Source organism: Aplysia californica, unplaced genomic scaffold, assembly GCF_000002075.1.
Source record: "Aplysia californica isolate F4 #8 unplaced genomic scaffold, AplCal3.0 scaffold00247, whole genome shotgun sequence".
Lineage (NCBI taxonomy): Eukaryota > Metazoa > Mollusca > Gastropoda > Aplysiida > Aplysiidae > Aplysia > Aplysia californica.
Genome location: NW_004797517.1, coordinates 617,013 through 630,760, shown reverse-complemented (window position 1 = coordinate 630,760; position 13,748 = coordinate 617,013). Strand labels below are relative to the sequence as shown.

The 13,748-nt window shown below is 39.8% G+C and overlaps 1 protein-coding gene across 1 annotated transcript in view; it reads left to right on the top strand.

The window, feature by feature from the left end:
• LOC101849295 (phenylalanine--tRNA ligase alpha subunit) overlaps nucleotides 1–13,748 on the top strand; it is a 39,937-nt gene that overhangs the window by 22,146 nt on the left and 4,043 nt on the right. Inside the window, exons 6-10 of the mRNA XM_005100442.3 lie at nucleotides 3,524–3,639; nucleotides 4,131–4,215; nucleotides 5,176–5,275; nucleotides 5,811–5,979; nucleotides 7,633–7,710. Coding sequence (XP_005100499.1) covers nucleotides 3,524–3,639; nucleotides 4,131–4,215; nucleotides 5,176–5,275; nucleotides 5,811–5,979; nucleotides 7,633–7,710 — 548 coding nt within the window. The remainder of the gene's footprint in view (nucleotides 1–3,523; nucleotides 3,640–4,130; nucleotides 4,216–5,175; nucleotides 5,276–5,810; nucleotides 5,980–7,632; nucleotides 7,711–13,748) is intronic.

Below are 13,748 nucleotides of genomic sequence, written 5' to 3'. Positions count from 1 at the left end.
TAGTTTCCTATAAATGAACGGCTGTGGTAGGCGCGTGGTGTGATGTTGTGTTGTTTGAGGATGTTATCAAATTCAGAGCAGGCAGGACCTGACCTTGGAATAAGCTCCTCAAACTCTAACTCTGACAGCTGATCATGTACACTAGAACCCTCCCTCTCAAATCTCTCTGCTTCTCATGGATTATCTGACCAAAACCTGACTGCCCTCTAACAATTGAATGTCCCCCTAATTTTTTTCAGCCCTCTTCCATTTTTTTGCCGTAGATATGCACATTTTGTCCTATTCTAGGCGTGCAGTCCTCCATAGATCGATGGACCAGCTGTACATCTATATCATGTGCAGCCTCCTCAAGAAGGCGATGATGTTTGAGCACAATGCCCACCATATGATCATGTTGAGTGTGGCACTCCATGACAAATATATTGTTAAAAATGACACCGAAAATCAGATGTAGTAGAGGCAAGAAAACTAAAAACAGCAAGGATGAATGTTTAGAGTGGTGGGTTGGTATTTTTTTTTAAATCACAGAAAATCATAGAATAACTTAATGCACTTGAAACTTGCACATGTAAATGAAAATTGTCACCATAATTGATCCATGAATTTCTCTTTAAATTGTTGGGGGCCGGATTGAAATATTTAAATCCAAACTTAAAAAGTTCTGAGCATTGAAGATGCCAGTTTGAAAATCACAGACTTACTTAAATCCCTTGTAAAACTGATATAATCGGACTTGCAAGAAAACAAGTTATACTGGCTTACAGGTCAAACATAGCACGTTACAATGAAATCTCAATTGGCCTTGCAGCATTTATAGTTTCAGAGTTAGGAGGCTGTCAATTCTCACTAAAACGCCATATTTACTACTGCCCTGGCACTGGAGGAGTGGCGCTGCGGTCACCCCAATTAACCCCTCTGACAGGTGATTAATGACTATATGCTGGGCTGTCGGGCGGGGCAGGCTGGGTGGTCAGGATGGTCGGGGAGGAACCAGGGAAGAAAAACTAAGTGAGCGGTCTGGAGGGTATTTTATCCGCTGTGATTAGTTTAGTTGTCTTTCCCACAAGCATAATTCTGAGCTATATCTGCATGACTGCTATGTCCAAGATATGAAAATAAGATTTATTTTTTTTCTTTCATAAAATATACAGTTTTATGTATTTGAAGTTGTTAGTTTGTGTGTACAGTTCATTAAAGCAAGGTACATCCTGGCTGCTTTTGGAAGGTTTTGTGAGGGCAAGAACAACCCTTGTCATACACCAACGACTTGTACTCCTTGGGAAAAGGGCTTATAAAGTCAAAACTAAAACAGAGAGAAAGTTAAGTGAGTGGGTTTCCAGTTGATTATTGTTTGTGGTGGATTCAAGCCAGACTCCGCTTTGAAAATGCGATTTGAAAACTTTTAAATGATAAAAAAAAATCATTAAAAAGTCTCAGGCCAGGGGCAAATTCATAAGGAAACTGAACTGAGAACATTGCTCATTTCAATATGCTGAAATCAAACCAGTGACCATTATTTCTGTGAAGAGCAAACCCTGGAAAAAACATGACTATCGTTTGCTTTTGCCTCAGCTCGGGCACAGCGTGAGCCATAATTTAGCAGCAGGATGAATGGAGAGTGGACCACGCACCTGCGGGTGATGTTACATCCATTCTGACTGCATGTTTGGGAGAATGCCTCATTTTGAATGACAAGCAAACGTAAAACCAACTAATGTTGACATTCTCTTTCTTGAGACTGCTGAAAAATAAATAATTGAGATTGAGCTACAATCTAGAAAATTATTAAACATCCTGTTGTCTTAGTTTTTGTGTTGTGATGAGTTAAAAATAATTGAACAACCAATGTTGTGAGTTTGGGGAGTGAAAAGAAACAGAAAATGTCATAGCTTTCTTAATAATCACCGAAAGGTAAATTAAGAATCAATGTAAATAGGAAGAAAAAAGTGCATTTCAGTGTGCTAAGGAAGCTAGCTTCTGCTCAAGTAAAATAGTCAGTTTGGGGTACCTAGTGCTTGCCAAAGTGAATGGCTCTGTTTATTGATTACCAGCGAAGTATTTATTAAAGCTGTCAGCAATACCATTAATATTCAAAATGTTCCATACAGATATGTGCACATATCATACAGATATGTGCACATATCTGCTAGCTGTGCATTTCTTGGAATGGATTCACAGAATATTGATTGCTGCGTTTCTTCTATTTATCCATTGTTTTTACGTCATGTAATAGCAGTAATCAAACTAGCATTAGTGTAGTCTGTGTGCTGTCCCTAACAGTGGGTTTAAAAGATTGGATAAGCAGACCTGCCAACTGCTCTGATTTTGTCATAATTACTCCGATATTTGTATCATTTTGAATGACTCCGACAGAATATGCGGAACTCTGATTTTTTTCCCAAGCCGAGAAAACTCAGCCTAACGCGGATCGGATGTCTCGTCTATTCAGAAAATGGGTCTGGAAAACCCTTAACCCGTCGCCCGCTCGTCGCCCACTCACACTGTTGATCTACAGCACACCACGCGCGATCCGAGTAACACGCCTGCTGTAGATCTACGACACACAGCCCGGAGCGGGAACCGCCCACACTGTATAATTATGTACGTAGATGGCCTCGACCTCTACTATGGAAAACTTTTGTCCATGAACTTTGTGGGTCAGGTTTAAAAACAATAGCCAGCCAGATTCCAGCTTTTATTTTGGGGGGAGCGGGCCTAATTATGTCGTCACAAGCAATGAAAGTGACGCTATTGCAACAAAGAAGTCTGTGCGTGTCACTCAGGCCTGGCCACAGGTCAGAAGTCAATGGTAACTTCCTGTTGACCTACATAGCGCCTTAGCTAAGAATGATTTTTTTTCTTTCTTTGTACTTCAAAGTAAACAGGAGAGCTTCCCGGAGATAGGGCCTATCCGAGTAAGATATGTGGCAAACGGAACAGCAGATTTCGATTGCGGAACTTGCCGAATGCCCCCATATTTTTTACTATCTTTCTCGTTTGGCGATTTCCTTACTCCCGAGATCTTGTCAGACAATCATAAAGAGCTTTTCTTTCAACCTGTGTGCATGTTTTGACTTTTGGTGAAGTAGAGTAGCCCTAGTCAAGGCCTAGCCTAGATCACAGAATGTTGTATTTATGGTGTGTGGGAATATGGATGTTAAGTTAGATGCTCCTATTTTTTTCTTCAGACTCCTATTTTTTTCCATGAAAAATAAAAAAAATTTCTGATGGGGGTTGACATGTCTGGATAAGGGATATGTTACCGATTCAAGCGGTGTGTTTTGACGTTTGAACCGCGCCTGTTTTTTGTCACAACATTATATTTAATATTTAATCTCCCTATCATATGACAGGAGCCAATCAGAATTGAAGGTGATACAGGCTTTTAATCTTCCTTTTAACTGCCTTTGAGCCTGTTGGAAGGGGGGGGGGGAGCGTTAAAATACCCCCCCCCAAAAAAGTTTTTCATATTTTTGTACTCACTCCGATGTATGAAAGGGTTGTTTTTTTTGTGTGTACTCAGGTTCACCGAAATGCCCACCAACAACTATGTAGAGTCTAGCTTCTGGAACTTTGATGCTCTATTCCAGCCACAACAACATCCTGCTAGAGATGCTCATGATACTTTCTTTATTTCTGGTATGTTTAAAGGTTAAGCGCTCCCAAGCTAATAGTTTGACATTACTTTTTTTCATGACTGCACCCATCGATGCAACTTATGAGTCGTATGTTTTTACGTAACTAGCAACTTTTTTCCAGTTTTTTTTCAGGAGGAAGGGGTGATTTTACTACAAGTCTCCTAAATTATTTTTTTTGCAAAAATTTCTACTCTTAAATTGAATACGTACAACTTTGGATAAGCTTTCAGCATACTTTGAAAAGTTCATACTACAGTCTTTGAATTGACAACATTTTATTACTTTCTCTTTAAACAGTGGGGAACTTGTGATATGTAAGCAGTAAGTACCTTCTAAGACATGTTGAGTTGGTAAATGGTGAATCCATATCATCAAATAAACATTTATTTCTCTATTGTTTGCAACAGGATTGAGCAGCATAAGTTTTATCTGCAACAAGCCACTTTTTGAGTAGGCCTACATGAATTACTGAAAGTATTTTTCCCCTCTCAGATCCCAAGACAGCAAGCGCCTTTCCCATGGATTATTTGGAAAAAGTGAAAAATATTCACTCAAATGGTGGCTATGGATCTCAAGGGTAAGTCTATTTATAGTCAATATTTTTTAATTCTTTGACTTAACGTATAATACTTTGCATAATGTTGTGGTTTGAGCAGAGGTTTTATTTGTTCTTCAGAGGTTTTACTACTTTCAGGTATAGACGTGGAGAACAGGCCTTTTTTTTTTTTTTTTAGCAAAATGGATCAATCAAACGGTCAGTCGAGAAAAAAAAGAAGAAGTATTAAGATAGTTTTGATTTTTGTTGAAGAAAAAACATTCTGTAGAATTGGTTATTGTTTATCGGCATAAGGATGTAGGTGTAGTTTCTTTTGATGTTGTAAGTAGATATCAACTGGCAGAGTGTTTTTGACATTGTATGCATTCTAGTGTTTATTAAGACAAAAACTTCTTCTAGATCAGCATATGGATTGTGCAAACATCACTTTTGTCTTTGCTGTCTATGAACAGTGGAAACAAGTAAAGCCATCCACTGACAGTGCTGAGTGAAAGCCATTTGTATCCTGAGCATGTCAACGGAACAATATACTGGTCCTCAGGCCGTGACCCCAAACAAAACATTTTTGTTTAATTTTAATTTAATTAGGAATTTCAATAGGTATTTCAAAATATTGGCATTTCTCCTTAATTTTGGAAAATAATTGTCCTTTATTGTGTATTTGCTTCGTCATGGTAGCCATGCGAGGAAATCATTATGTAGCAATGTAGCAAGATTCGGCCCTTTGTTTCCATTGTGATCACTAGCAGCTTGAATGTTTTATTCCTCCTGACAAACCCCCCTCCCTGCTCCTATACATTGTTTCCTCTATCTACTGTGGACCCTTTTATTTACAACAGAAAAGACTTGCTTGTACTTCTTCATCTAGTTCATCAGAAAATCTCTATACTGGTCCCTTCTCGAGAATCAGATTCAAAATCTCCCTCTTGTTTTGGGATAAAGGTATTGTTTTTACGGAGTTTTTTCTTTCTTTTCTTTTAGGTACAAGTATGACTGGAAGCTAGAAGAAGCTGAAAAAAACATTTTGCGAACACATACAACAGCTGTTAGTGCAAGAATGTTGTATAAACTTGCCCAAGAGGTAAATGATAATTTTCCTTTGTGAAATGATGTTCTTATGGAGGCAGAAACAAAAGTTGATTTTATGTTTCCTTCTGTATTTAACTGCACTACAGTATTTTTGTTTTAGACTGAATTATTGTTAGGTCTGTTTCAAGCTCTGTCTGACTGTCCAGAATACATAGACATAGGTAGCTAATGCTTTTTGGTATCAGCTCAGAACTTACATCGTAGGAGTTGCTTTCTCTTTTGTGTAGAGATGTACTGAGCCCTAAGTATTTAATAATAATGGTAATGTAATTTGTATTGGGCCTATTCCTGTTAAAAAAATGAATGAACATGCATATATTCGCTCTTTAGATTAACGCTAACACATACGTAAACATTCCAACTATCACTGCACACTATGGAAAATGATATGCACATCACATTATGAGTATAAGAGCATGATAAAAAAGAATTAACTTTCAAAATGGCATTTGTAAAAACCATTTCATGCAAAGCTTAGTCAACTTAGTGTCTTCATAATGTAAAATTATTCCAAACATATTTTGCAGAAGGAGTTCAGACCTGTCAAATACTTCTCCATTGACCGTGTCTTCCGCAATGAAAACTTAGATGCAACTCACTTAGCTGAGTTCCAACAGATTGAGGGTGTGGTCGCGGACAGGGATCTCACCCTTGGTGACCTTATGGGAACCATTAACCAGTTCTTCAACAAATTAGGTCAGTCTTTGCGGTAATGGATTATTTTGTTATCTCAATATATTGGCATTCTTTCACGTCAGGGAAATAATAATTTGTTCAAGTAAAGCAGATATAAAAGTATAATCATTCAAGGAAAGTAGCACAATGAATATGATATTTATTATGTTCGTAATTACGTGAATTAGTCTTCCTGATTTCTAGCATCGTGTGGCACTAATGAGAAGTCTGACAAAGGAGCAAGCTAAAGGAATTTTCATAGGACTTTCAGGATATGCATGAATGCCTGAATGTTGTCATGAAAGGACGGGGACAGGTGTGCACTGTGACTGACTTTTTGACCCGTCGAGAGTCTCTTAGTCAAGTGTTGTCTTTCATGATTAAGAATGGATATGTAAAGCAGCTCTACTCCAGGATAAAACAAGATGGGACAAAGTAGATTGTGCATAATGTATCAAGGGAATGGGATATGAACATTGCGAATAGAGGCCATTGACTTCGCTTTTACATTGCCATCTCCAAAACGCATGTGTCACTGGCCATTTTGAGGTGTATCTACTGTCCCAGACTCAAAATTTGAAAGTTGGTGGGTGCTCTGGTGTGGTTTGCTTCTTCTTTCCTTTCAAACATCTATCGTCCTTATCTCCCCTCCTTCTTTTTTATGTTTGTTACTCTCTTGTGACACCTATAATCTTCTGGAACTCATATGACCTTATGCAGTTGCGAGCGCCGTAAAACCTCTACTAAAACAAACAAAAAATTTGAAATTGAAGCTATATCACATTTTTGTCCACCAAGGAATAACCCTAGACAATTCTTTGGAGAGAATACCAATGAGTGTTTTTAAGATACGTGAGATGGAGTGAGAACGTTCTACAGTCTGTTTGCTTTAGCGATGAGACTCATTTCTACAGGACTAGAAAAGTTAATTCTGGGAATTGTGTGCAGTAGGCAACAGAAAGACCAAATGATGTGATTGAAAGGAATTCAGAAATCAAGACATAGACCTTGTTTTGAGCTACTATGTATACTAAGTCCTAGCAGTGTCAGAATGCAACACAGAATAGGACATGGAAATGCATTGCGCAGAATGGGGGGTGGGGGGGCATGTGGAGTATCCTTTTGTTAAGCTAACACATGCAAATTCATTTTTCATACAATACATTGCGTTACTGTCTGTTCAGATGGTTCCTTCTTGTTTCTACCAAAGGACTTTACTGTATTTTTATTTTATTTACTGTATTTTTATTTTATTTAACTTTTTTTGTCAGTCATTCAGTGTGAGATGCCCTGTATGTGCAATACTGTGGACATCATGTGCTTGCATTTTGTGTAGGAGGAAGAGGTCGACGTAAGCCAAAATATATATTAAGGTTGAGACTTCCAGAAATTGTATAGGTATCCCAGTATCATTAGTTAGGCTTGTAATGACCTTGGAGAGTTGGGTGTATTGTGTATGGTCAGTTTTTCTCCAGTTACATCTTAATGTATTCAGGAACTTGCTGAGTTTACTCTGTGTTTCGTTTAGTAAATGTCTTTGTGGACAGTGCTGTTGAAATCATTGTACAACAAACTTGATTGCAACATAAGCAGAAATATATGTGCTTTACCCTGTGAGTATATGTACTGGTTACCCAAATTATTATGAAAATATCTTTTTATATCTCCATGAAGGCATAAAAAAACTGCGTTTCAAGCCAGCCTATAATCCCTACACTGAGCCGAGCATGGAGATTTTCAGCTACCATGAAGGTAAGTAGCTGGTTATCAGTTTTGTCATTAGTCGTAGGAAATAAAAAGTTTCATGAAAAAAAATGATTATACTGTTTAGTGTACTCATAATGAACCCATTTTCATAACCCAAATTTTTTCTTTTATATATATTCTTTGTATTAAAAACATGCGCATAGCATAAGCAATTTGTACCTACTTTGGGGAAAAAATTGGTGTCAGCAGGATTAGATTTTATTTTAAACATAACTGCAAATTTCATTCACTGAAGTAGCCATAATGAAAGAGAGAGAGAGCAGACACATGAGTGTAAGCCAACGAGCTTTCTGTGAGCCGAAGGCAATAATGTAGTTCAAGGACATGTTTTTTACATACATCATAAGTATTCAGCTGCAGATCCAGTCTGCACACTTCAGTTGAGTTTGAGGAGTTTTGTGGTTGCATGAAGGCATGTATCCAAATTGTTGCCATGCACGCTTCATGGTGTATTTTTAAAAATAATTCCTGCAAAGTTTTGACCCAATTGTTCAACTTTGTCTACCTCCCTCAATATAGCCTGAAATTTGTACACATAGCGAAATTTGTATATATGGTAAGGAAAATCCTGCCAATTTCGCTTTGTGCATGCTAAATTTTGTCTTGAAGGGGCATTTGTAGCATTTATAGCAGTCCATTGTTTGCCATGTTTCAAAGCCAACCGAGGCTGTCTGCAGTACACTAGGTAGGCAACTACTACACGTTTTACGCAAGTTTCACTGTGTTCATAAACCTTGGTCACACGGGCTGTGGATGATAAAGTACTTACTTCTTTATTCTTTTAATATGTGTAAGTAAAAAAGGTTTACCCCCGGGGCAGTGCCACTGACTGTAGTGTCTTTAGGCCATTCCCATAGGGGGGACATTTCTCGTTCAAGCATATTAGAATTGTAAATGGGCTGACTCATGTCACGCTCATACATGTGCCTGATCTAGAACAGGGAACTGCTGCTTTTTCTTTCTTAGTCCTTACTCTTGTCATTTTCCTCTACTTCTTTTGTATGTTTGTCACTCTCTTGTGACCTGCTATTTCTGGGGTGCCTTGATAGTCGAAGGAGATGTTGTACTTTTGAAGCTAGAGAGGTGAGCAGTAGTGCTGGGCTGGCCCTCCAGGAAATGGCGGACTTGCGGCCGCACTTGTGGCCGCGCGGCCGCGTTTTTCGTCGAGTTCAGCAATAAACCCGAAATTTTTTGCTATTTTCGCAATTTCTTGCAATTTTAGGCAAAAATACATCAACGCTTTGATTTTAACAGAATTTTTAATACGAAAAGGTGCGAGCACAGAACCGATAAGCCTACGTAAATCATGGTATCGGTCCCAGTCCTGATCGGCTCAGCTCAAGCCTACTGAGCGTACTCTAAAAGCTATAACCGGAAATTCGTGTGATAAGAAAGTAGGTGTGTGCGTGTGAGTGCGTGCGCGTGAATAGGCCACCGGGCACCTAGTCTCAGTATCTACGTACACGGTAACCGACCGGAATGAAATTTAACCAATATTTGTCCTGTGCTGTCACTTGTTGAAATTTAAAAAAAAGAAAGTTATACTGTTATACACGCGTCATGTCGGGCTCGCCATCGTTACCGGTCAGTGAACCTGTGCTCTCGCATCACATTGTGAGTACCGGTTGGGGTCACCAAAGTTCATTCAAAGTCTGTGCGCTATGAAGTATAGGGCTCCGGAATAGGAGAATTATTGATTTTTTTAAAAAAATGTACAGTCAGGGGAGGGCTGGAGTTGAAGGCAACACCGGACGACAAAAACTGAACTTGGAATTCTTAACTGCCCGGTTACCGTGTACATGACACTGAGACTACGTGCCCTGTTGCCGGTTACCGTGTACGTAGACACTGAGGCTAGGTGTCCGCATACCGTGTACGTAAACACCCCGTTATGTAAAACGCCTTAAGCTGCGTTCACACGGGAGTGGGAGCTATAGAAATGATCTAGATCTACATTAATACATGTATTACTATTGTTTATAAATGGGGAAAAAATTTGCTGTATTTTACGATTTGACTTAGTGTTAAAACGATACCATGCCGGTTATAAAACAGAAAGTATCAGAAATAGAACTAAATAAAGATTACCGGTGTATCGAAGGTTTCAAGACAAAAATAGAACAGGATCTGATTTGATTGGAGCATAAGCTTATTTTGTATTTATAGGTTGTTTCGAAAATCTCTCGTCAATTTTTTTGTTTTTTATAGACTAAACCTCATACACTTCTAGATTTTTACATGAACCAAATACCAGGTATGTACTAAATTTGGTCAAATTTTATACCTTTATTTAAAAGTTATTACAAAAACCGAGGGTTCTGTTATTTTGTGTCACGCGTTATCATATTATATTTCGTCGATAACTTTATTGTTAACGTTCTCGTGTGTTGTTACTAGTAAATGTTGTTAATAACATTTGATGAATTTGTATTGTTTGTCATGATTTTTTAAAAGATTGAGCTGCTTTTATGATACCGGTACTCAAAATTGTCAAGTTTTTTAAACTAAAATTGTTAAGCCCGTATTAATGTACCTGGGATGGGAAGGTTGCAATTTTTTGCACGGTTTACCTCGCAACTTTTTGCAATTTTTCTATTTCAAAAATGCAATTTTCCGCGGGGCCAGGTGCTGGGTCACGAGCGCGAGAACGGAACTGAATCGCCACGCTTCCCTGCGGAACGCAATTCGCGATTCACTTCAGCGGAACGCGGAACAGTACCGCCAAACGATTCCCGATTCACTCCCCTGTTGCTGTCGCTTGTTTGTTACCTTCTGGTGGGTCTCGAGTCGAATCGCAAGCGCAAGAACGGAACGGAACACTTAGTATGGCTCCCCTTATTTTACAAAAGATGGCATAGTCAAACCCCCCTATTAAAACAAAATGAACGGGTTCCAACCAATAGACAGAAGGGATTTTATGGAGCCATTGTTTTAGCGAATCATGGCGTTTGGGGGGGGGGGGGTGAATTTATGGGGTCGCTAATCGCTAATTGGAGTTGCTAATTGAGGTCAGTAGAGTAGAGCCGGGGAAATTCTCCACCTGTTCCCTCCACTGGGTTAAATTTGGATTATTCCGATGCACCTACCAAGGATACGATCAAGTGCCAAGATGTTTGAACTAGAAACTAGAAACATGTTATCATTCAATAAATCAGCCCATCAAACTAATTCATTGTTGTAGGGACGTAACAGTTGCGTATTTGAGGCTCGCATCTTGCTGCTGCTCGTCCCATTCCTACTCTCTTGCTTATCTTGGCTGCGTCTGAGCTGTTTTCATCGCTCTGTCTCTACAACTTGCTACCTTTATTGTAGACCTATTGTCTGATGCCACACTCTTCCCTCCCCTTCGTGGTTCTACTCACCTATGCCCCACTGCCCTACATTTTCTATCATTTTCATTTTGCGAAGAATCGTATCAGTATCATCAGAGACCTAGCAAAGTTAACATCATTTTGTAAAACCTTTCTTTGAGCTCAACATGTCTTCCCGTGGCAAATCAAGTTTATGTTGGAAATTATTCACTTTAAAAGGCGACAAGAAGTCTGCTGTTTGTGACCTTTGTAAAACTGAGCTGGCATACTGCAAAAACTCAACAAACAAACTTTATGCGACACCTTCGGCTGAAACATCCTTTTGAGTTGGCATCGTATGAAGAGCACTCTTTAAAAACATCAGCTCAACCAAGATCTTTCCTGAACCTCACCACCTCATCTACAGCATCTACATCAGCATCTGCAGACTTGGCTGTCGTGACATCTATGAGTATCCCGGCAGCGACATCACTTCCCATCAATGTTACACATGCCCCGTGCACGTCAATGTCAACATCTACATGTGCTGTCACTGCAAAGCAAATGACTATTGAGGCTGTTGTTGAGTGCACTCTAAAGTATTAACCTGGAAGTGCGAGGAAGAAAGAATTGGACTCATGCGTCCTTGCGCTCATCACAACAGATTTACAACCTCTCTCAGTTGTAGAGAACAAGGCGTTCAGGCGACTCATGCATAAAATGACCCCCGTTATGAAATCGTTTCGAGGAAACAATTGACTTCTCATCTCCTGCCAGACCTATACAACAAAGAGAAGCTCAAATTGATGGCATTGCTTGGACAAGTGGATCACGTCACAATCACCACAGATTGTTGGACATCAAGGCTAATGGAGGCCTACATGACAATGATGGTCCACTTCATCGATCTCGACTGGCATCTTCATTCTTGGGTGTTGTCCACAAATACCCTCGAAGGATCACACACAGGAGAGAGAATCGCCTCAGCTCTCCGAGACCTCTTCTCAGAGTGGGGGATCGAGAAAAAGGTCACAACGATCGTCACAGACAATGGTACCAACGTCAAGAATGCTGTTGAGTTGTTGAAGATCAGACACCAGCCTTGTTTCGCCCATACCCTTAATCTGGTGGTTAAGGAATCGATCCGCAAAACCCCTGAAGTGTTTGCTGCAAAGACAAAAGTAAAAACCATTGTGACTTTTTTTCACCATAGCTCATTAGCCAACACCGCATTGAGGGACGCACACAAGACCAGTCAGACAGTGCATCGCAAGTTAAAACAAGACGTCGAGACACGGAATAGCACCTTTGAAATGCTCCAGTCGTACGTTTATCAGCATGAACAAGTAACGACTGCACTCTGTCTTAGAGGAAAAGCAGACCTGTGCCTCACAGTAGCTGAGCTGGATGTTCTTCGAGCGGCCATGAAAACACTGGAGCCCTTTTTTTGAAGCAACTGTGGAGCTGTCAACAGAGCTTCATACTTCCGCTTCAAAAATAATTCCTCTAGTCCATCTTCTCTTCAACTGCCTTATGGGGGAAACAACTGACCTTGGCAAAAACCTCAAGACACAATTGCAGGAGAGATTTCGAAACATCAACACGAAAGACCACCTGACACTTTCCACGTTGCTGGACCCCCAATTCAAATACGATGGCTTTTCCTGCCACGACTTGTCAGATGAGCTGTGGATAAGCTGAAAAGAGTCGCCGAGAATATCGTGCTGCCCCAGCCCACGCAAGAAGAGGAATCACTGAAGGAGACTGACGAACCTACCCCTACCAAGAAGCCAAGTTTGTTTTGGTCATCATTTGACCTGCACAACAGAAAGAGAAATCATCGGCTCAACAGTTCTCCGCCTCAGAAGTGGAAGTTCGGCGCCACCTGGAGACACTTTGTCTTCCAAGAGATGGGAATCCACTCGACTGGTGGAGGGACTACGCCATCTCAACTCCAAGACTTGCCCGCATCGCCAAAGACGTTTTAGAAATTCCAGCCACATCAGTACCCAGCGAGAGGCTATTTTCAAAAGCTGGGGAACTAATTTCTTGCAGAAGGGCAGCTCTGAAACCAAAAAATATCAACATGATTTTGTTCCTCAACAATGTTAGAGAGTAAATTCGAGATAGTTTTTAGATTCTACATTTATTAACTATGTTTACATGTTTACCTGTCTTGGGCAACAACGTTATTGCTCACGATATTCTCTCTTCACCTTATCCACGGCTTCATCTGATAAGTCATCATTACTTTCTGTATATTGTTATCTATGCATGTACCTTGCATTTATGATAAGATGATACAACATCATGTAAGATTTTTTAAAAATTGTGTGTGTATGTGTGTGTAGGGGGGGGGGGGGGGGGGGGTGTTCAGATCTTAAATTAAAAAACATCCATGTATAACATTTAAACATAAATCTATGATTGTTTTGCATTTATGTAACCGTAACCTAAGCTTACATTCTTTTCTTTTGTTAAGATAAAGACCAATTAATCATTCTATGTATGTGTCATTTATTTTTGGTTATTTATTGGTTGAAAAAAAACTTGGCCTTATGCAAATAAAACAAAAACAAAACAAAACAAAACTGTGACACAGCTGTGCAAGGTAAAAATTCACACAATTTGCGCCCGATCACCCCATGACCCCGCGCCGCCGAGCAGCGCAACGAATGGTGGGGGGCGAGAGGATGGCGGGACAACAAGAGTGGGACTCGCGAAGTGGCGTTA